The sequence below is a fragment of the Chiloscyllium punctatum genome, chromosome 8 (assembly GCF_047496795.1).
Source record: "Chiloscyllium punctatum isolate Juve2018m chromosome 8, sChiPun1.3, whole genome shotgun sequence".
NCBI classification, from domain to species: Eukaryota; Metazoa; Chordata; class Chondrichthyes; order Orectolobiformes; family Hemiscylliidae; genus Chiloscyllium; species Chiloscyllium punctatum.
Genome location: NC_092746.1, coordinates 42,717,427 through 42,740,978, shown reverse-complemented (window position 1 = coordinate 42,740,978; position 23,552 = coordinate 42,717,427). Strand labels below are relative to the sequence as shown.

At 40.8% G+C, this 23,552-nt stretch overlaps 1 protein-coding gene across 3 annotated transcripts in view; it reads left to right on the top strand.

Annotated features, from left to right (window-relative positions):
* LOC140480489 (neurexophilin-1) overlaps positions 1-22,869 on the top strand; it is a 130,657-nt gene extending 107,788 nt beyond the window's left edge. For all 3 annotated transcript variants that reach the window (XM_072575412.1, XM_072575411.1, XM_072575410.1), the window contains one exon: positions 21,683-22,869. In XM_072575412.1, coding sequence (XP_072431513.1) covers positions 21,683-22,444 — 762 coding nt within the window. In that variant the 3' untranslated portion in view covers positions 22,445-22,869. The remainder of the gene's footprint in view (positions 1-21,682) is intronic.
* Positions 22,870-23,552: the final 683 nt, after the last annotated feature.

Below are 23,552 nucleotides of genomic sequence, written 5' to 3'. Positions count from 1 at the left end.
AGGGTCAATGATAACCTGTTCAGCACTTGCTGTTTTGATTACAGAGGCGATCATGTAGTTCCAGAAGATAACCTATATTCATAGGAAATATGAGCAGGGAATAGACCTAGAGCATTATAATTCTGAATTTTCAATGCACTCTCTCAGTGTGAAAGTTGCTCCCTGCCAGTAGTGCAGAATTGCAGAGTCATATAGTTTTAGGACAATGTGTTACTACAGTATCAATGGCTATTCTAGCTCGCATAAGGATAGCAGCAGTGCCACTTCATTATTGAGATGCCCGACAGTGGACAATAATATTGAAGTTTCATGAGTTATTTGAAAATTAGTTTTATTCTCAAACCTGTCCTTGCCATATATTTTATCCCAGGATTTTTTTTCTCAGCTATGTTGAAGGTAGAGATTGTTCCTCATTTTCTCAACAGAGGTCATTGTTTTAAAAATAGCATGTCGCAGATTTGTAAATAAAAGGATTGAAGAAAAATCTCAATATTGCAAAAAAACATTTGGTATCCTAAAACTAAGGATTAACATTCATACTCTTATTATACACATGTACATAAATTCCTGTAAATTCAAATAATTATTTCCTTTTATGATCTTTTGAAGTCAAATCCAAACATCCGATTCAAATGTATAAATGTAGTAACTATTGTATTTAACAAAGCTCGTACCCTGTACTGACATTTATGATGAATACAGCTACAAAATGATGTTTTCTATGCCATAGGAGCAATTTTAATCATAGAGGATATCAATACTTAGATTCAGAGTATTGTTTAAATTGGTACAAATGTCAATCCACCTGCAAGCTAGCTCTAATTGGCTAACGTTCAGGTTTAACTCAGGCCTGTTTCAAAATGTCTGCATACTGTAGGTAGGTGAAGGTGGGAAACTATTTATACTTAAACTTCTGACAAATTTAATACTTTGCTTTATATGCATGGCTTTCCCCAGCTTTCTGAAGCTTGCCTTGAAACCAAGTCTGGATTTCTGAAAAGCCATTCATGGGGTTAGTAAAACATCAGGCTTACTGGCCTTAATAAATACCCAGCACCTACAGCAGCAATCCCATGTCCTTCTGGGAAAGAATACTTGTGGTGCAGAGCTATTTTCAGTATTTTTAAGGTATTGAGTCTATGGATCAGGATAGTTGGTGTGATGATGTCTGGCAAAAAGGAAAATAAGCATTAGCAGCAGCAATAACCTGCAATGAAAAGACCTTCAGGTTAGCAGGGAAGAGAAGTGAAGAGGAGCAACAACAGTTGGTGGTAAGCAGAGAGAGAGCAGCAAATGGGGTTGAGCAAGGAGGAGGCACTATCTATGTCAGAAGGTATAAATCAAATAGAGGCTCAATTGCCTTGATAACTTGGATGAACAACGCATCCATAGAGTCATAGGGTAATTGATTCATACAACATGGAAACAGACCCTTCGGCCCAATTCGTCCATGCCTAACAAGTTTCCCTAGATGCACTAGCCCCACTCCCTCCTAATGGGCCCATATCCCTCTAAATCTTTCCTGTTCATTTACCTGTCCAAATGTCCTTTTAACGTTGTAATGATACCAAATCTACCACTTCCTCGGCAGTACATTCCAAATATGAACTACCCTCTGTGTGAAAACGTTGCACTTCAGGTCCCTCTTGAACCTTCCTTTTCTCTCCTTAAAAATATGCGCCCTAGTTTTAAACTCCACTCTCCTAGGGAAGATACCTTTGCTATTCACCTTATCTATGCTTCATATCAGATGGTGGTGGACAGCTGGGTCCTCAACAACAGATTGCTGACTTGTAATCCCAACGGCTATGAATGTGACCATCGCCCTCAATGTGTTTGCCTCTACTTTTCTCTCGAGTTCTGCTAGAGACAATATACCAGTCAGCAACAGAACACATAAAGAAGGTGACTGATAGATTCGTTGCCAGGGCCATTATTATGTCAGCCTCAGCTGTCATGATGACTCCATACAATTTCTGCAGTCTAAATTCCTCAATCTCTCTTTGAACTTGATGGTGGACTTGAAGAATATCTGATTGGCTGTGACATCTAAGAGGAATCCTGTTGTGCTTTGATCTGAAAGGAGTTTTACATGGGACAGTTAAAAATTACACATTGTACACCCCAGTCCAACACCGGCATCCCCAAATACATGAGGCAGAGATGTCACTGGCTGGGTCAACATTTGTTTTCCATTGCGAAATGGCTTGAGAAGAGGGTTATGAGCTGCCTTCTTGAACCACTGCAGTTCATTTGGTGTAGATGGACACACCATGCTGTTAGGGATGGAATTCCACAATTTTCACACAGGAACACTGAAGGAACAATGTTATCTTTACAACTCTTGACAGTGAGTGGCTTGAGTGGGAATTTGCACGTTGGTAATGTTCTGAAAGGGTTAATACTGAGGACTGCTATTAGCATGACCCATTATGATGATGCCATGTGGCCATGTGAGTAGAACAGTTCAACTTCACAAAGGACGGAGATCAAACATGTGGTTCTCCTCAAAATTCCTGTAACAATGCCTGTCATAACAATGTACACTGTGGCTAGTTGCTAATATTCAGTAAACTATATTTTATTGATTACAAGACACTCTTCCAGTTAGACTAGGAAGTAGCTTACCTCCAGGCCAGTAGTTTTCTGAATGGTGACAGCAGCTTTCATTTTTTTTTCTTTTTTTTTCTTTTCTTTTTTTCATGAAATCCTGTTCTTATTTTTAATTAACCCCCACACTACCGCCTAACTGCGGTAGTGCTTATTTTTTCCCCAGCACCCATGGTGTGTGTGTGCAGGTGTGAGACACAGTGAGAGACACAAGGTATATGAATCTTTATTCAATTTCCACCACCAGGAAGATAGGAAAACACCCAAGTGGCCAGTGACAAGCACTGCCCTTCACATCAAAGGGCAATGCTGTGTGATCAAAACAGTGAAGGGGAGGGTAGGGACTAAATCAAAATAAAGTTGGAGGGGGAAATAATGCACTCCACTCCCTGCGGGGCCCACCTCTCGCTGAACAACTCCAGGGTGTTGGTGGACACCACGTGCTCCTTCTCCAAGGACACCCGGGCTCTAACGTAACCCCGGAAGAGGGGCAGGCAGTCGGCCCTAATGACCCCCTCCATGGCCCGCTGCCTCGACCTGTTAATGGCCAGTTTGGCCAGGCCCAGGAGCAGACCCACGAGGAGGTCTTCAGACCTGCCCTCCCTCCTCCATACTGGGTGCCCGAAGATCAGGAGCGTGGGACTGAAGTGCAACCAAAAGCAGAGCAGGAGGTTTTGCAGAAAATCAAAAAGGGAGTGCAAATGCCCACACCCAATATACACATGGTCCACGGACTCCACGGCGCCACAGAACAAGCAGTTGGGCTGGGAGTCCGTGAACCATTGCAATCTCCACCTCAGATGCGTGCAGCACCCTCCACCCCAGATCCCCGAGAGAAAGGGGGAGGACTCCCGCGTAGAGAGCCCTCCACTGGGGATCCCCATCGCCTGGTGGCAAATGGGCCCGCCAAGGCGTGTCTGGACGGTGGATGAGGGAGAAGAGGTGAACGGTGTGCAGCAGCAGTCTATACAGGGCCTGCCTTTTTACATCCTTGAAAGGGATGAACTTAAAATTCCGGAGGCGGCTCAGGTTGTGGGGCACAGGCTCCAGCGGGAAGTACGGGATCTTGGGGCCAATGTGAAATTCCGTCCGGGCTGGGGTGAGCGCGGACGGGGACAGCAGCTTTCATAATGTGCAGCAGTTGATACTGAATTGTGAGCTGATATGGCCTTATAATTAAATGCTTTATCAACAACACCCAGAAGTAATGCACTAGTGCCATATGGCCACTAGGTGAGTCATTGAATGAATGATCAGCATGCTGAAGATGCACTTTGGTACTTGGACAGATCTGAAGATGTTCATTGGTATATGCCAGTCTTTGTCTCAGAGTAATTGATTGTAGTTTGCTGCAATCTGAAAAACATTGCCCAATAGTGAGGAATTGAAGCTTCAGGAGTCATGGCATTGAGCACCTGTGGTCCATGGATGACTCTGATGGAGGGACAGTGAAGGTGGAAACCGCAGTGAAGCACTAGCTGTTCACATTGCTGCCTGAGGTGCCAATGATTGATCATTGTGTTCATTTCTGCCATCGCACTGATGCCACACTTACATTTAAGTACCACTATCCTCTCCCCTCAACCGCATTGGCATAAAGCAATAAGCAAACACCCACCTGTTGAATTGTCAACTTTTCAGACCATCATAGTTGAAAAGGGTAGCACTGGAAAAGCTTTTTTTTATGACTCTTCTAAGCAACAGACTTAACACCATGACATTTTGTTCAACAGCCTTGTGGGATGGCAAACTTACTCTTCCTTTTCTATTGCTTCTATGTGGTACCACCTCTTTTCAATACTATGTTCAGATTAGTCAATTCAAGTATCTGCAGTTCTTTGTTTTATTCAATTGATTACCTGCCTGGTATGAACCTTTTGGCTAATGACCTCTGGATATTTGGGGAGTACTGCAAGAGCACAGCCTCCCTCCCGCACTTATCCAGCCCCCTCCAGCATTGGAACCTCATCTTCAGGACATCTATCATCTGTTCCATGATGGCCCTAGTCAAAGAATGGCCTGCATTCCATTTGTGCACACCCTGAATCAAGGGCTGCATAAAGGAGTCATAATCTACGGTCATGGAGGTTAGCCTGAGTCTCCCTACAGCCATCCGTGTAACTGTTAGATTTTCTGGGTTTACAGTTACAGTTACATAATACACAGAGTCAACCATCTGGAGGCAATTGATTGAGCTCATTAAGTAGCACCAATTTAGATATTATGCCATATTTAATAAGTCAAAGGATGGGCATACATTTCCTGTGACAAATGAGAATGCTTCACCGACCCCAAAACTGTCCCATAGAATGGAAACACAGAGGTCGTGCATCTATCTGGTTTGCCGTGGTGCGATGGTTATTCCTGATTTTTTTTATTTTTGACAGTAGTCATTGGTGTTAAAGGTTTTTGTTTTTCCCTCAATTACCTGGTCTTCACCCAAGAAAGTGAAGGCTCATTTCTGTGGACCTCTCTGTCTTTTTCTCCCTCCCTACCTCTCCCTATTTTGATAATCAACACTGTGTGAATTACTATCTGAATGGAAAACCTTTCTATTGATGAAGTCAGTCACATCATAATGTGGTGCTTTCAATGCAACATGTGAATAGTAAATAACATTCTGCACATGGGAGGAATTGGCTATGTTGGCAAACTCTATGATCCAAGCTGTAGCACTGACTTTGTCACAGGGAGATGAGCTGAAATGGTGAGATTGGGAACAAATTGCATCAGTAAACAGAAATGCTAAATTTGAGGGATGAGGATTGAGAAATCCCATTGAAGCAGCCAGTTGCATAGAAATGTAGTGCAGATGTCACCTTGATGGTCACTGGGATAGGATGGCCACCCAGTCCGGCTCCAACAGACAGCATTGCAGTTGGCATAGTTCTATGACAATGTCCCGGGACATCCTTATTCAGCAGCGCACTGCACCTTCCACACCTGAACCAAATGGCATTGAGAATGACAGATGCTGGGACTCTAGCACCTCTTGCAAATCCTTTGGGGCCCTTCTGTAGCACCTCCTCCTCTGAATGCAGTTTTTCAGCTGCTGGAGTTTACTGTGGGGCCTGGGCTTGCTGTGCATCTGTTCCTCCTCAATTCTCTGCACATTTGTGGCGCACTCACCTCAGCAATGATAACTCCAGCTGTGGCTGGATATGTTGTGGATAGTTCCAATGAATCTAGTAGGAAATGTCAAACAAAACAGCTTCTTAGTGATGTGAGCAGTTAGCATTGACATCACACACAAATGACAATTTTACATGGTCCTCCATACAGTGAAATAGGGAGGACTCTGATAAGGCCCTAGGCTGCCTATAAATGGATGTTAGATGAAGTAGACCCTATTCCCATGTGGGCAGCATTAGGGCATATTGCACAAATATAGTATAGGATTATAAATCAGGTAGAATTACTCGAATCCTGCAAACCCCACCTCTCTCCTGCCTCACCCACATCACCCAAGCATTACATATAGGAATATTATGATGAACACTTACAGTTCAAAGTGAGAGGAAATCAACTCTGATTGCTTGTCCATCCTATGAGACCTTCGATTGTCTTTGTGAATTTTGATCTGCAGGTGACACATTTTTTAAGGGTGCCTGTGATTACTTTACCTTTATAGAGATGACATTGACCAATGACATAGTCAAGATTTACCCAATGAGCCCCTGGGAACATTATAGTTCTCCCAACTGTAGTGATCCACTGTTATCCCGCCCCACCCCATTCAAGCCAGGACAGTGGTGACAATCAATGACCCCACCTCTCCGTCCCTTGCAATAACTTGTGCTGTTTTTGCTCCATTGTTATCCACCTTTATGTTCCACTTTCCATAATTATTGTACTCTCTGTATCTGAACATGCAGCTTCCAAACCTGACAATTGTGTTCCAAATTGCCAACCACAGTTGTGGCCCCTGAAACCACCCGTCCCATTCTGAACCACCCCTACCCCTCCCCCACCAGCCTCTGACTTGTTGTGAACAGACCCAAGGCTGACCATGGCCCACCTCCCATCGCCAACATGGAATGACAGCCGAACTGATGACTGACTAGCCCCTGTCCGATCTCTCTGTAGATCCCTCTGCTTCCAATGAGGCTCAGGATTTTTATCAGAGCCATAGGTCCCTCAGAACAAATGTAGCTTTAGTAAGAGCACATTCATTGATTTAAGAATTATTTTAAGCTCTCACTCTTTAGGAATTTCCCAGCTTTCTAAAGCTCAATCTTTTCTCTCCTGTCCTACTAAACATAGATGGATGTCCAATTATTTTTGAAAGGCACAATTGAAATTTGATAATATGTGGTGTTCAAATACTGTACCAGAATCAATCGCTCAAAATGAATATCAATGGAGTATCGGTACTCTGACAGATTAAACAAACAAATATTTAATACATTGATATGCTAGAAATATCGAACACAATCTTGTACTCCATATATACATGGATAAAAGATTCCCCTGTGCCCTTTACTTTAATCAAGGTGGCAGTCAGACAAGCAGCAGACATTTCTTCAGGACTTTTGTGCTCCTGAGTTGTAGCCTTTAGCAAAAGATCATGAGAACAAATATATCCTCATCTTGTCTTTACAGTCTTCACATGTTGAATCGATTGGGTGATTTGTCAACATAGAAACATAGAAAATATGAGGAAAAGAACGCTAAATTGTTGCAATATTTTATGTAAACCAATACCTTGTAAATGCCAGCATTAAATACACATGGTAATCCTTTATTCATTCAACAAGGGCAATCAATGACCTGCACATAAATTATCAGGTACTTTAATCTAATGTGAAAATACACTCAAGCAACAACAGCACTAACACTATTTTATTTGGTTGAAAAAATAAAGCACAGCTTCATATGTTTACACTTCCTTTGGTAACGTTCCGATAAATTATGCTGCATATATAGTTTGATTCAACCTCCCCCTCCCCACCGTGTTTTACACAGCCAGCAGTGATGAGAGTAACTCTTTGCTCATTTATATTGCAATGATGTGTTGCAAGACATAACTACACATTTGTACTGGTTAATGACATTTGGTTGGCTAGTTTCTGCTGATTGCAAAGTGTTGATAGTTCCATGAGTTCATTACAATCAGTAGAAATTGAAAGAATGCCAGCTGGGGCACAAGATCTTTGAAAATTTTAAGTTTATGAAGTGAGCTTTGTGCTGCACTAGTTCACTAGTGAAGCAAAATCATCTTTTGTTTGCACCAGTAGCAGTCATCATCAGCAGCTTTATATATCTTGCTCCTTCCTGAACAATGCAAACACCAGCAGCTCGGTATAAATGCACCATGAGAATCCTCCACATTAGCACGCTCTATTGAGTCCTAAGCAGTAGATTTTACAGCAGGTATTCTGACAGCACTGCAACATTTTTAGGCATCCTTTATTATTCTGCAGGGCAATTGTATAATAATACATTCTAAATTAGATTTTGAACAGTTAACATGGTGACACAGATGCAAAACAGCCATTGAGGCAATCATAGTGCTCCTTTATCATTAAGGGGTAAATTATCTACAACCTCTATTGTCCACACATGCAGGATTAAGATGCAGAAGTTAAGAAGTCGTTGCCTGAGTTTTCCTGCTCCTCCAGAAGCTTTTGATCTTTCGGTAACTTATTGAGAGATTTGGAAACCAAACACATGGAATGCATTGAAATAACCTACTAGATATTCATTAAATTCATCATCGGTCTTTAAAGGGTATCAGCTTGCTGCCACTAGGGATGGGGTGATGGGCAATGCCACGTGAGCAAGCCAGCCATGTATTCCTCAGTGAGCCTACCAGCAAGCTTTTATATCCAACATATGTACCTGTGGGCAGCAAGGGTTGCCGGAGAATTCTTTCTGACCTTTACACCAACCTTGCTTCCTCCCCAGCAGACTTTACTGAGGGCCTTCCTGACTGGCCCCGATAAGGCTGCTCCACCAACCTAGTCTCTGAGACTCTATGCTGGCTCTGCCTCTGAGCACCTGTTGCAGCACTGGTGGTGACCACAACTCCAGATGGCACAGCAGGTACTGAAGAACTGCCAAGATCTAATTGGCCAACAATTCTTAGCGGCAGGAAATCCATCCTTCAGGGTCCAGGAAACATGGTGTGGTCCAGGCAGGTCACTGATTGCTTTTAACCATGTTAATGTACTTGGGAATGGACATTACTGGGTTGCCATGAGTTTTCTAGTTGATGGACAGCTCACCACTGTGACCAGCTATATTTGCTTATTCATTTGAACCATCAATTCTTTGCAGATAGCGTCATGCTGTTTTGACTTTTTTATAACTGCCAGTTGCAGTGCAAAAGCCCAACCAAAAGTCATTTTTGCAGATCATGCAGTCTCTGTCATGAGCACCCTCGATAAAGCATCTGCAATGACATTTTCTTCTCCAGACACACGAATGATTTTCAAATTATACGGCTGGAGAATCAAGCCCCATTGAAATAATTGTAAGTTCCTGTCCCAAATAATTTTTTTTCAAAAATCAAAAGATTATAACATATAGAAATAACAGTTAGAACATAGAACATAGAACATAGAACAATACAGCACAGAACAGGCCCTTCGGCCCACGATGTTGTGCCGCACTTCTATCCTAGATTAAGCACCCATCCATGTACCTATCCAAATGCCACTTAAAGGTCGCCAATGAATCTGACTCTACCACTCCCTCGGGCAGCGCATTCCATGCCCCCACCACTCTCTGGGTAAAGAACCCACCCCTGACATCTCCCCTATACCTTCCACCCTTCACCTTAAATTTATGTCCCCTTGTAACACTCTGTTGTACCCGGGGAAAAAGTTTCTGACTGTCTACTCTATCTATTCCTCTGATCATCTTATAAACCTCTATCAAGTCACCCCTCATCCTTCGCCGTTCCAACGAGAAAAGGCCGAGAACTCTCAACCTATCCTCGTACGACCTACTCTCCATTCCAGGCAACATCCTGGTAAATCTTCTCTGCACCCTCTCCAAAGCTTCCACATCTTTCCTAAAGTGAGGCGACCAGAACTGCACACAGTACTCCAAATGTGGCCTAACCAAAGTCCTGTACAGCTGCAACATCACCTCACGACTCTTGAATTCAATCCCTCTGCTAATGAACGATAATACTCCATAGGCCTTCTTACAAACTCTATCCACCTGAGTGGCAACCTTCAAAGATCTATGTACATAGACCCCAAGATCCCTCTGTTCCTCCACCTGACCAAGAACCCTACCATTAACCCTGTATTCCGCATTCTTATTTGTTCTTCCAAAATGGACAACCTCACACTTGGCAGGGTTGAACTCCATCTGCCACTCCTCAGCCCAGCTCTGCATCATATCTAAGTCCCTCTGCAGCCGACAACAGCCCTCCTCACTGTCCACAACTCCACCTATCTTTGTATCATCTGCAAATTTACTGACCCACCCTTCGACTCCCTCCTCTAAGTCATTAATAAAAATTACAAACAGCAGAGGACCCAGAACTGATCCCTGCGGAACTCCACTTGTAACTGGACTCCATGTTCGTCCACATTATTTGTGATGTATATGTTGAAATGGTGTACAACCAGTACAAGACTCACTGTCTCTTCAGCAGCTGGATATTTATGTTGATATGCGGTCAGTTTTGACAATAAGATAACTGAAAGGCCATTCAGTCCTGTCTTTTAATCTTGCACCGATGTCACTGGCACCAACAACGATCTTGACTGGCGTTGCTTAATTTGGTAAAGCTGAACCTGGTGCTGTCGTTAGTATTGCTTTCAAATTTTCAAAAGTCATTTGATAGTCTTGCATCCATTTGAATTTTTTTGCCTTTTTCAATGACTTTGTTAAGGGTGCAACAAGAGTGCTGAAATTTAGTACAAACTTGCAAAGAAAATCTGCAAGCATAAAGAAAGAAACTTGTTTCAATATAATGTAGAGATTCACATTTTGTCTTTGGCACGGAAGTCCAAAATAGTCTCGACATTTGTTTCAAATTCTATCTTTGCTATATTTATCTTCCTTCTCTCTTTATTCCTTGTTTTTCTTTCTTATCCCTTTCTCTTTGTTTTTTCTTTTCCTCTTTTTTCCTAATACATGTTTTTTTCATTTTCTTTCTCTAAATCCAGGTTTTTTTCATTTCTACCAGTATTTTAGCTAATTCCTACTGTGACAGCAGGTTTCCTTTCTCTCAATTCTGCATGTTGTATTGTCGATCAAAATCTTACAACATCCTGCTTTAACTTCAACCTTCAATATATCTGCTAAATCCCACAGTTTAGGCTGAGTCAAAGATTTTAAATAATCTTCTGTTATAACTTCTAGTTCTAGAAAACTCTTAGCAACCTCTGAAGCCATCTTCAAATCCTGAGCTATACACTTCACTACAATACAGCTAAATTATGCGCCAGAAATACTCCAGTGATTACCTTTGCAACTAACCTCTTCAGTGTATTATCCCAATCTGTTTGGTCTGGGACTAACACTAATTCCCCATTCTAAGGTGACCTAGCCCACTATATAACTTTCCCTTCCCAGGGGCACATTTCTTCAAAGCCACTCTATTTCAAGGACTTTATAAGATTTCTCTACACAAAGATAAAAATGAAACTAAAAATCTTCCTCTCTCATATATGAATATTTCCCTTAAGCTTAAAAAAGTACAAGTTACAGAAATCTCTAACCAACTTTGAAGTTAGTTAATTTACCATACTGAGTCTCAAAACAAGCTAAATAAACAAAATTCCATCAATAATGCACAAAACTTATTCGCTCCAAAGCCAGGCTTCGTACATTGTTTTGTTTTTTAAAAAAATCACCATGGCTACAGAAATGTTCACACGTTAATGGTTGACATCAGACACATTGTCTACTAACACAAAAACCAGAAGCACAAACTTACAATGCATAATATTAATAACTATACACATAAATCCCACAATTTACATCACAGAATGTGCAGGTTGTGATGTGTATGTGCTATCCTTCTTCTAGAAGATATTGATTATGGGTTTGGAAGGAGCCTTGGCAAATTCTGAAGTGCATCTGATGCTCACTGCTGATACTGTTCATTGGCGATAAAGGGAGTTTGTGCATCACTTTACTGATGATCAAGAGTAGACTGTTTTTGTTGGAGATTGGCTGGGTTTGATTTTGTTTTCTGGGCACAAGACATACCTGGATATTTTCCACCTTGCCAGATGTTTGCCAGTGTTGCAGTTATACTGGAATTATTTAGCTGGGAGCATGACGTTCAGGGGCGTAAATCTTTAGTACTATAGCTGGAGCATTGTCAGTGCACACAGCCCTTGCTGTTTCAGTGCTGTCAGTCGTTTCTTGATATTGTGTAATCGTGATCCTGTGGACCTTCAGAGAAGGCTGAAATAGATCATTGACTTGACATTTCTGGCTTTAGATTGCTGTGCATGTTTCACCCTTATCTTCTGCACTTACATGCTGGGCTTCCCCATCATTGAGGATGGGGATATTTGTGGAGCTTCCTTCTCCAGTGAGTTATTTAATTGTCTACCACCATTCACGTTTGGATGTAGTCCAATTGCAGAACTTAGATCTGATTGTTGGTTAGGGGATCACTTAGCTCTGTCTTTTACTTGTTACCTGATCTCTTGCAATCTTCATTGAACCAGGGTTGATCCCTGATTTGATTGTAGTGGTAGCATGGGAAATATACTGTGTCTTGAGGTTTTAGATTGTATTTAAGCACAATCCTGCTGCTACTGATGGCCTACAATCAATCATCAACGTCCAGTTTTAAACTGCTGGATCTGTTTAAAATCTATTCTACCCCATTTAGCATTGTGATATTGCAATGTGAAGTAGCGTGTCCTCAGTGTGAAGATAATATTTGACCCCCACAAGGATTGTTTGCTGATCACTCCAACTGATACTGTGATGGACAGGTGTTTCTGCGGCAGGTAAGATGGTGAGGATATGGCCAACCATTTTTTCCCATCTTTTTGGTTCCCTCACCACTAGTTGCAAACCCAGTACAGCAGCTGCATCCTTTAGCACACTGGCCATCTTCATCAATATTGGTACTATTGAGCCACTCCTTGTGATGGACATTGAAATCTCCCATCCAGGGTATGTTCTTGGCTCTTGCCACCCTCAGTGCTTTTTTCACGAGGTGTTCAATATGGAGGAGGACTAATTCATCAGCTGAATGGACAGGAGGGGGAAACAGTAGTAAGTGGTAATCAGTAGATGGTTTCCTTGCCCATGTTTGACATGATTCCATGAGACTCCCTCTTGATAGTATACCACTGTCTTGCTACATCTGCTGGTTCTGTCCTGCTACTGGACAGGACATAGCCAGGATGGGATTGGTGGAGTTTGGGACTTTGTCTATGTGGTACAATTCCGTGAGCATGACTTTGCCAGACTGTAAACAGCTTTTGGAATTTGGCAGTAACTGCCAGATGTTAGCAAGGAGGACTTTGCAGGGTTGATAGGGCTGTGTTTGCCATTGTTGTTTCCAGTGCCTAGGTTGATGCCAGGTGGTCTGTCTAGTTTCATTCCTTTTTGGGGACATTTTAATGATTTGATACAATTCAGTGGCTTGCTAAGATATTTCAAATGGCAGTTAAGAGTCATTGCTATGTTTGGAGTCACATGTAGGCCAGATAAGGCTGACAGATTTCCTTTCATAAAGTACATTTGTGAATCAAATGGATTTCATTGACATTATTATAACTCCTGATTTTTAAAATTCAAATTTGATCATTCGAATTTGAACACAAGTCTCTGGTGCAATAGCTGGGTTTCTGGATTATGAGCCCAGTGACAATATATTACAAATGACCTCTTTGCTGATCATAAAATCTTCCATATTTTTAGAAAGCAGTTTTGGTTAAGAAATATTTACCCTTTTCCATAGATACTTTGAATAATATTGCACAAACGGAGATTTATTCCAGTCAAGGAAAGAAATGTTCCATGTTAGAACTGTGTTCGTCTGTGGGGTGCTGTGATCGTATAGTGGCTAGTACTCTGCGTTGTGGCCGCAGCAACCTCGGCTCGAATCCGAGTCACGGCAGTAATAGTTCTGTGTGTCCCAGTCTTTGTGGGCGGCACGGTGGTTAGCACTGCTGCCTCACAGCGCCAGAGACCCGGGTTCAATTCCCGCCTCAGGCGACTGACTGTGTGGAGTTTGCACGTTCTCCCCGTGTCTGCGTGGGTTTCCTCCGGGTGCTCCGGTTTCCTCCCACAGTCCAAAAGATGTGCAGGTCAGGTGAATTGGCCATTGCTAAATTGCCCGTAGTGTTAGGTAAGGGGTAGATGTAGATGTAGGGGTAGGGGTAGGGGTATGGGTGGGTTACGCTTCGGCGGGGCGGTGTGGACTTGTTGGGCCGAAGGGCCTGTTTCCACACTGTAAGTAATCTAATCTAAAAAACTAAATATTCCTGAAGCATTAAATATTACAGTGACAAGACAGTTCAATTCAGAAGAGAAAGTCTTGAAAAGCAAGCATTGAGATGTTAGCCATTCATGCAAGTGAATCCCAAAGCTGATCTATTTTGCGGACAATTGTGCTCATTCAAAAAAAATTAAATTGAGAAACAATTTTTTGATGCTAGAAGTAATCTAAATGTACAATTTGATCAGTCATTGCATTTTAATTTAATTTGTAACTAAATTTTAACATGCATAGCTAATGGTGCAACAAAGGATACAATACAGCATACTAGAATTTTGTGGATTTATCTGATTTGCAAATAACATTTTCTTCTCTGAAACTCCTTTGCTGATCAACTCCACTTGTTGTATTATGATTTCTTGAAATTCCCTCTATTACACATTATAAAAATACAGGTTAGCTTCAATCACAGCAAACTTTAAATGTTTGTTATTTTCATATTTGTTTATTTTTGTTGTTGACTTTCCTTTTTAAGACACTGAAATAATCACCAAAGCGTTATAATGTCACAAGGATGGACTCATCTCACCATCTCTCAATATTTTCTCATGATCTTCCACTTGTTAAGACTACTTGACTAACATTTTAGAGTTCTAGAGCACTTCCAAAGATATCAAGAAGGTAACTAACTTCCTGTTTCATGCTAATTGAGATAAAAGTTTTCAGTTGCTGGGTAAAATGATCACGTTTTGTATCAATACACTGTAACTGTTAGATTTAGCAGTGTGTACAATCATTTTTTCCAAAGTCTTTTGTTATTCTATTATACCACAGCAGGTTAAAGTCTAAGTAGCAATTATGACCTCCAAATGTTAATTTAAATCTGCAGTAATTGTAGAAGGGTAACATTCATCTGAACACATATATGTTAATTATGAGAACAAAAATTCATCCAGTTCTAATTTTTGGTTGTAATACGTGGCTACAGGATTATGAAATTCTAAGGTCTGTAATTATGCAATAAGATGTTAATGCACAACTTGAATTCCTTTCCCTGCTATTTTAATGGGCGTTTAACATTGTTTGTATATCATGCTGTAATTTGAGGGCAATCAAGTTTTCAAAACAGAAAGCCTTAGTTTCTTGATGGTCAATATCCTAAAAAGGAACTAATTACATTTTAATATACAGTTATTAATTAACAAGACGAAGATCAGAGAATCAGAGATTCAATAATCATATGCTAAAATTGAATATCAAAATGTTATGAAGAAAGTAATTCAACTAAAAAAAATCATCCTTCTTCCAAATATTTTTCTCCTATAATAGCCAACATCTACCTAATTAACATGAAGTTTTCTTGAATAATATTGTTTTGAATGCTTAAGTAAATTCTTTGTTGTGCTGCATTGCCATCTTCTTCCTTCTTCCTTATCACCTCAGCAGTTTTATAAGACTATCTCCATGGCAGCTGCTTCTTTTTCTGATCATTTTTGAGGACTGACTCCACAACTTTCTGTTTCGAAAGGGTTTCTCTACCCTGCTCAGCAGGTAGTTACTGATGAAATTGTTAAATTTCAAATCTGTAACTATCCTCAGTTTGGACTTTAATGTCCCACTTTCAGGAGTCCAGTATTGGATTCAACAAATCAAAGTGTAGAAAACTAATAGAATAAATTTATTAGGCATTAAAATGTCTGTAAATGTTTTGTGACTATGGCACAATATTTATAAAATGCTCATTTGCCATCTAGTGTTAGATACCAATAATGCATCAATCTTTATATAATTGCTATTTTATTATAATGACTTTCTATCTTTTTTGCAAACATTTGGTACGTAGTTGAAATATCAACTGCCCGTGACCAGGCTGGCGTGTGAACAATCCGACCGCTTGTCTTCAGTCATGTTTGCTTGAACGGAAAACAAGAAAATCTTGGCTGCCCTCTTCATCTTCTTCTCCCTGAAGGGTTGTGTAAAGCTTCTGGATATGAAATGAAAGAAAAGGACAGGCTGTAGCATATATTGGTCTGAGTAAACAGAAACAGATGAGTAGCTTCTGAAAGCAGCAGCAATTTGTCATGCATCAAGTGAGAAGGGGAAGATAGTTTAAAACCCTGCAGGACTTGTTGTCCAGCCTTGCCAGATGTCGCTCTCCTCATGCTTCCCCTGTCTGCAATATCTATTACCTGCTCTTCCAGTAGTGACAGTACATGGAGGGAATTGTGCCTCTCTTCCTGATGCTGCCCGCTCTCTACAATTGTGTGAAAACTTACCCTAGAGCAAAGAAGGAAGTGTGCAAGTGTGGGAGTATGAGTTGTTTTGAGATTAGTGTTACTAGGATAAGGAATATTACAGTCGGAAGGAAGTGAAGGTATTATTAGTGAAGAGAGGAGCAGTTTGCAATAAGTGCTGAAGGTGTTGAAATGAAGTGTCTGATAGTGATTGGAGGAGCGAGCTGGTAATTGGGTGAAGTAAGATGAGAGAATACCTTTAGTTGAGGGTAATAAATTTTTGATGGCATACTTTCGGTATGAAATGGCATCCAAGTTTTTTATTAATTCATGGAGATGGACCGACTCCCTTGGCTGATGAATCAGTACTCCTCCAGGTTGGACACACTTGGAAGCACTGATAGTTGCAAGGGTGCAAAATGTACTCTGGGTGGGAGTTTTCATTTTCTACCATCAAGACTGGCTCAGCACCAGCACTACTGATCGATGTGCTTGGGTCCTAAAGGACATAGCTGCCAGACTGAGTCTGCAGCAGGTGGTGAGGGAACTAACAAGAGGGAAAAACATACTTCATCTCATCCTTACCAATCTGTCAGCTGCAGATGCGTCCGTGCTAAATGGGATAAACTTCAAATAGATTTGCAACTCAAAACTGACCATCCATGAGGCACTGTGGGCCATCAACAGCAGTAGAATTGTACTCCAGGAAAGTCTGGCCCGGCATATCCCCTACTCAATGTTTACCACTCAGCCAGGGATCAAAATTTTGGTTCAAAGGAGAGTGTAGGAGGGCATGCCAGGAGCAGCACCAGGCATACCTAAAAAGCAAGGTATTAACCTGGGGAAGCTACCAAACAGGACGACTTGCAAGCCATGGTGATGGATAATTAAACAACTCAGTGTAGGAGGAAGCTTCATAAATATCTCCATCCTCAATGATGGCAGAGCCCATCACATTGGTGCAAAAGATAAGGCTGAAACACTTGCGGCAATCTTCAGTCAGAAATGCCATGTGGGCGATCCATCTCGGCCTCCTACAGTGGTCCCCAGTATCAGACACCAGTCTTCAGACAACTCAATTCATGCCACATGATATCAAGAAGCAGTTGGAGACATTAAATACTGCAAAGACTATGGGCCCTGATGATATTCTGATAATAGTACTGAACACTTGTGCTCCAGAACTTGCCACTCGCCTGTACTTCTTCCAGTGCAATTAGTACACTGATATCTACCAAACAATGCCCAGGAATATCCTGTACACATAAAGCATGACACAGCTAACCTGGCCAATTACTGCCCCATCAGTTTACTTTCAATCATCAGTAAAGTGAAGGAAAATGTCATCAACAGTGCTATCAAGCAGCACCTGCTCAGCAATAACCTGCGCAGTGACGCCCAGTTCGGGTTCCGCTAGGGCCACTCAGCTCCTGACCTCATTACAGCCTTGGTTTAAACATGGGCAAAAGAACTGAATTCCAGAGGTGATGTGAGAGTGACTGCCCTTGATGTTAAGGCTGTATTTGACTGAATGTGGTATCAAGGAGCCTGAGTAAAACTGTAATCAGTGGGTTTTAGGGGTCAAATGTTCCACTGGTTAGAGTCATACCTGACACATAGGACAATGGTTGTGGTTGTTGGAGGTCAGTTATCACAACTTCAGGACATTTCTGCAGGAGATCCTCAGGGTAGTCCTCTCATGCCCAACCATCTTCAACTGCTTCACCAATGACCTTCCCTCTGTCATAAATGGGGATTTTCACTGATGATTGCATAATGTTCAGCACCATTCATGACTCCTCAGATACAGAAGTAGTCCATGTTCAAATGCAGCAAGATCTGAACAATATCCAGACTTGAACTGACAAGTGGCAAGTAAGGTAAAAACAAAGACTGCAGATGTTGGAAACCAGAGTCTAGATTAGAGTGGTGCTGGAAAAGCACAGCAGGTCAGGCAGCATCCAAACATTCATGCCACACAAATGCCAGGCAATGATCATTAATCAATAAATACAATCCATCCACCACCCCTTGACATTAAATGGCATTACTATTACTGAATTCTCCATTATCAACATCGTTGAAGGGTTACAATTGACCATGAACTCAACTGGACTTACCTCATAAACACAATGTCAAAATTCCTGGATGGGTACAGCTCCAACACTCAAAACGCTTGACACCACCCAGAACAAAACAGCTCGCTTGACTGGCACCATATCCACAAATGTCCACTCCCTCCATGACTGATGCTTAGTAGAAGCAGTGTGTACTATCTATAAAATATAATGACAAGGGCAGCAGATACATGTTCCTTTGCACCTACTCACCATTCTGACTTAAAAATATAATGCTCGCCCAACCAGCAAAGCCCATGTTTCTTTTCATTCTCTCATGAAACATGGTCATTGCTGGCTTGGGCCAGCATTTATTGCTCATTCCTAGTTGCCCCTAAGAAGATTATGGTGAGCTGCCTTCTTGAACTGCTGCAGTTCAAGTGCAATAGGTTGACCCATAATGCCCTTAGAGGAGAGTATTCCAAGATTTTGACCCAGCAATAGTGAAGCGTTGGCGATATATTTCTAAGTCAGGATTGTGAGAAGATAATTGCCCTTGAGAAGGTCATGGTGAGGTTTGTTCTTGAACTGCTGCAGTCCATGTGCTGTAACACAGTGACATTAAAGGAATAGTGACATATTTCTAAGTCAGCTGATGGTGTTCTCATGTATCTGCTGCTTTTGTCCTTCTACATGAAAGTGGTCATGGGTTTGGAAGGTGTTGTCTAAGGAGCCCTGGTGAATTTCTGCAGTGCAACTTGTAGATAATACACACGGTTGCTACTGACCATCAGTGTGCATGGAAGAAGTGAATGTTTCTGAGTGTGGTACAGTAAGCAGGCAGCTTTGTCCTGAATGTCTTAAGCTTCTTGATTGTTATTGGGGGTGCACTCATAAAGCCAAGTGGGGAGTATTCCATCACACTCCTGACTTGTGCCATGTAGATGGTGGGTTTTGGGAGTCAGAAGACCAGTTACTTGATGCCTAGCCTCTGACCTACATTTGTAGTGACAGGATTTATATGCCTCGTTCAGTTCAGTTTCCGGTCAATGTTGATAGCTGAGGATTCAGTGTTAGTAATGCCACTAATTGTCAAGGAGCAATCATTAGATTCTCTCTAGTTGGAGATGCTCATTGTCACCCAAACTTGGATATTGTCCAGGTCTTGCTGCATTTGGATGTAACAATTCCAGCATCTTTAGGACTAGCAAATGATGCTGAACATTATGCAATCATGAGAAAACATCCTCATTGCTGACCTTATGATGGAGGGAATGTCATTGATGAAGCAGCTGTCGATGGTTAGGTCTTGGGCCCTATCTTGAGGAACTCCTGCAGAGATGTCCTGAAGCTGAGCTGACTGACCTTCAACAACCACAGCATTTTTCTTTTGTGCCAGGTATAACTCCAAACATGGAGAGTTTGTCCTTTTATTCCATTGACTTTAGTGTTGCTAGGGCTCCTTGATGCCACATTCAGTCAATTAACAAGGGGCAGTCAATCTCAGCTCACTTTTGGAATTTAGCTTGTTTTTGTATGTTTGAACCAAGGCTGTAATGAGGTCACTAAAATGTGTTGAAATGGCCAAATGTCTTAAAGATCTTAAAATGGCCATTTTTACTGCCTTATAATCAGTGGCATTTACCTCAAGTATCAGTAACTTCCCTGAAAAGTTTACTTTGCAGTAATAAGGATAAATGTTGAGTTGGCTACTTATCTGCTGTGCACATGGTTTGAAAGAAATTATCAAAGTTTCTAAATCTGTTTTATCAGAATTCAAAAATAAATGAGCAAAATGAATTGACTCAGCTGTCAAAGGTACCTTCATGGGACAAAATAAGATTCTTTCCCCCACTTTGAGCAGTCCTGATTCAAGTTATCTTTCCGCCAATTTCTCCCTCATCCCTCCTTCTGTTTTTCTCTTTCTTCACTTTCTCTCCCTCCTTCTCTAATTTTAACCTCTCTATCAATGTTCTATTTGTTTCATTATTCTCAGTTTCCACCTGTAAACCCGTGGCCATCCCTGTTAAAATTTTGAGGTTGTTGACTTTTGAGAAAACTTCTAATCCCAAATGCCTCACAGAATCATTTAATTGTTCCGAAGAATGCTTAGGCACTAAATTTAGATATTTCTATATTAGCAATGCAAACTCAAGAAAGTCTTTTGCAATTTAAAATAAAAGGTCTCAAAGTAACGCTTTGCACACTCTAATTCTTTTGTATCTTCTCTGGGTTCAATCACGGACAGGAGCTCTCAGTTGTTAGAGTGTGTCTGCACATGAGGTTCCTCAATTTGTTGCTACTTTGGTTCGGAAACCCAAATCACCTGAGTGAGGAAGGATGAACTTGTTTATTCATCTGCTCCCCAAGTTGCTTGCAGCAAGGCTAATTTAAAATGTATCCTTTCCCTTGTGGATATCTTTCTCCCAGACCAAATTAATTCATAGTTTTAATAGGAACCAATTCAACTAGGCTTCCTTGAGTTAAAAAGAGTGGGTGAGTTTATTAGGTTACTAAATGTAGGAAGAATCGGGAAGAAGAAGTGAATCCAAAAAAGTAAAAGAAGTAAAAAAAAAAGGACGAACCGTTATTTTGATTATTAGTGAAGAGTAAATAGCAGAACCTCAAGAAACCACTTATGGACTACTGTGTACTGTGCTAGTCACCATACTCTCGAAGGATGTTCATACATTGGAAGCAGTTCAGAGAAGATTTACTGGACTAAATACCTGGAAAGAGCAAATTGCCTTATGATGAAAAACTATACAGGCTAGAACTGTATTCTCTGAAGTTGAGAAGGGTCAGTGGTGACTTAATTGAAACATATAAGATCCGAGAGAACTTTATGAGTGGATATTTGTCTTTCTGTTTGAAGTTTCCTGACTTTATACAGGTGAGCCATTCCATATGTTCAAACAGGACTGTGCCAGATAGTCACTGGATTTACATCCACAGTCAGTGTTTGGTTGTAGCAGTTCTCTCTTTAACAGCTCAACATGTCTAAATGTACTTTGGAGTTCTGATCTGTCATCATTCACTATGTTTTGGATGAGATGATAAGCTTCATATATCTGTTTCAGCAATTTGGGTATACATTACTATTTAATGATGAGGGAGTTTTCCCCATGTCCTCTGTCACCATTAGAACTCTGCCATCTTATTATTTTGATGATCTTGAAATATGTGGATGTTTGCTGCATGTGTCTATATAGTGGTCTCTCTGCTTCAAAGTATTGCATTTGAAATGCATAGAAATACTTTTGAAAGTTATGATCACACTCCATAGAAGTGCAAGTTTAGTTTGAATCATTGCTATTGTAAGACAATGTTATCCACACAGTAAGTGAGCAGATGTAATTCTACAGTTGTTGAGCAAACTCTCATTATTTTTTTCGTACTTATAGGTTATTTGCGTTCATGGAAATAATCCGCAGAAATCAGAACTTCTAAAAACTGACAGCCCTAAGAATTCGCAAAAACACATATGGACAGAAAGCAGCAAAGACCTCTCCATCAGCCGTCTGCTTTCACAGACATTGTCTGGCAAAGAGAATGCTACTGCTGTGGACCTGCATTACGAAACTCCAGTACCTTACTCTGACCAGGACATATGGGATTGGTTACGAAATGCATCAGATCAGAAGGAGCCCCGCCCTCGACTTAAGAGGCGACCTATAGTCAAAACGGGCAAGTTTAAGAAAATGTTTGGCTGGGGGGACTTCCATTCCAACATCAAAACTGTCAAGCTAAATCTACTCATCACAGGCAAAATAGTGGACCATGGAAATGGTACCTTTAGTGTCTATTTCCGTCACAATTCAACTGGCCAGGGGAATGTTTCAGTCAGCCTGGTACCCCCTACAAAAATTGTGGAATTTGACTTGGCTCAACAGACGGTGATTGATGCCAAAGATTCAAAGACATTTAACTGCCGTATTGAGTATGAGAAAGTGGACAAGGCAAAGAAGACTACGCTTTGCAACTATGATCCATCAAAAACCTGTTACCAGGAGCAAACGCAAAGCCATGTGTCATGGCTGTGCTCCAAACCCTTTAAGGTTATATGTATTTATATTTCATTTTACAGTACAGATTATAAACTAGTGCAGAAAGTGTGTCCAGATTACAATTACCACAGTGACACTCCATATTTCCCCTCTGGCTGAGGGTGACCTGATTGGCATCTGAGAAAACGGTTACTGTAATTATGGTATTGTAATGAATTCTATATCTTAGTCTTCATTTGTATGAATGGTTTGTACTGTATATAGTTTATTCAGTGTTATTTCAGCTACCTATGACCATTAACTTGTAACTGTCTCTCTTGCTTGTTTATGGTTTTAAGAACAAATGAAATGAAAAAATAACCTTTTATTTGTGTAGCCGTTATAGCTTACAACAAACTCATGTACAAAAAATTATTATAATTAATGTAACTGGTGAAAGAACAATTTAAGAGGTATACATATACCATATTATTCATTGCTGTATTAAAGTATTTTATTTCTGGAAGATATGATATGTAAATAGTAATAAAATACTAAAAGATTTCAGTTTCAAAATGTGGATACCCTTGAATTATGGCACATCAATAATTATTGAAAATTTCCCTGTGACTTTTGCTTCTTTATTTGATGAATATGTATGATGGTACTTTTGGTCCAGGATGTTTATTATGGATGGATTGTGTAAACTGAGATAGACTCCTAAACAGATACAAATTTCCAGTCAGAACAAATGTTTTGAATCGCTGTTGATACAGCATCTTCCACTGGATATTTATTGATGATTATATTGATTTGTGGCAGATGCCACAATGTTAGCTACTGCTACACAGGTGTTTGACAAATATATTCAACTGCTACCAAAGCTGAATGCTGCCAGTTTAAGTATCCATATTTAGAAACAAACTTTGACAACACACTTTGCAATTTCACTTGGACATTGCAATAGAAAATATAGGATCCATAAAACATAGCAACAGAAATAGGCCGTTCAGCACATTGAGTTTACTCTGCTATTTAATAATATCATGGCTAATCTGATAATTCTCAACTCCACTTTCCTGCTGTTTCCCTATGACCCTTGATTCCCTTAGTGATTAAAAATATGTCAGTCTCAGAAACTAGCAGGAGAATGGCACAATCATCAGTGAAATGATATGAGCATCGAAAAACAGCCTGCTTTGCTTTTTTGCCAATGTTTCTGCCCGAAATGTCGATTCTCCTGCTCCTTGGATGCTGCCTGACCTGCTGCGCTTTTCCAGCAACACAT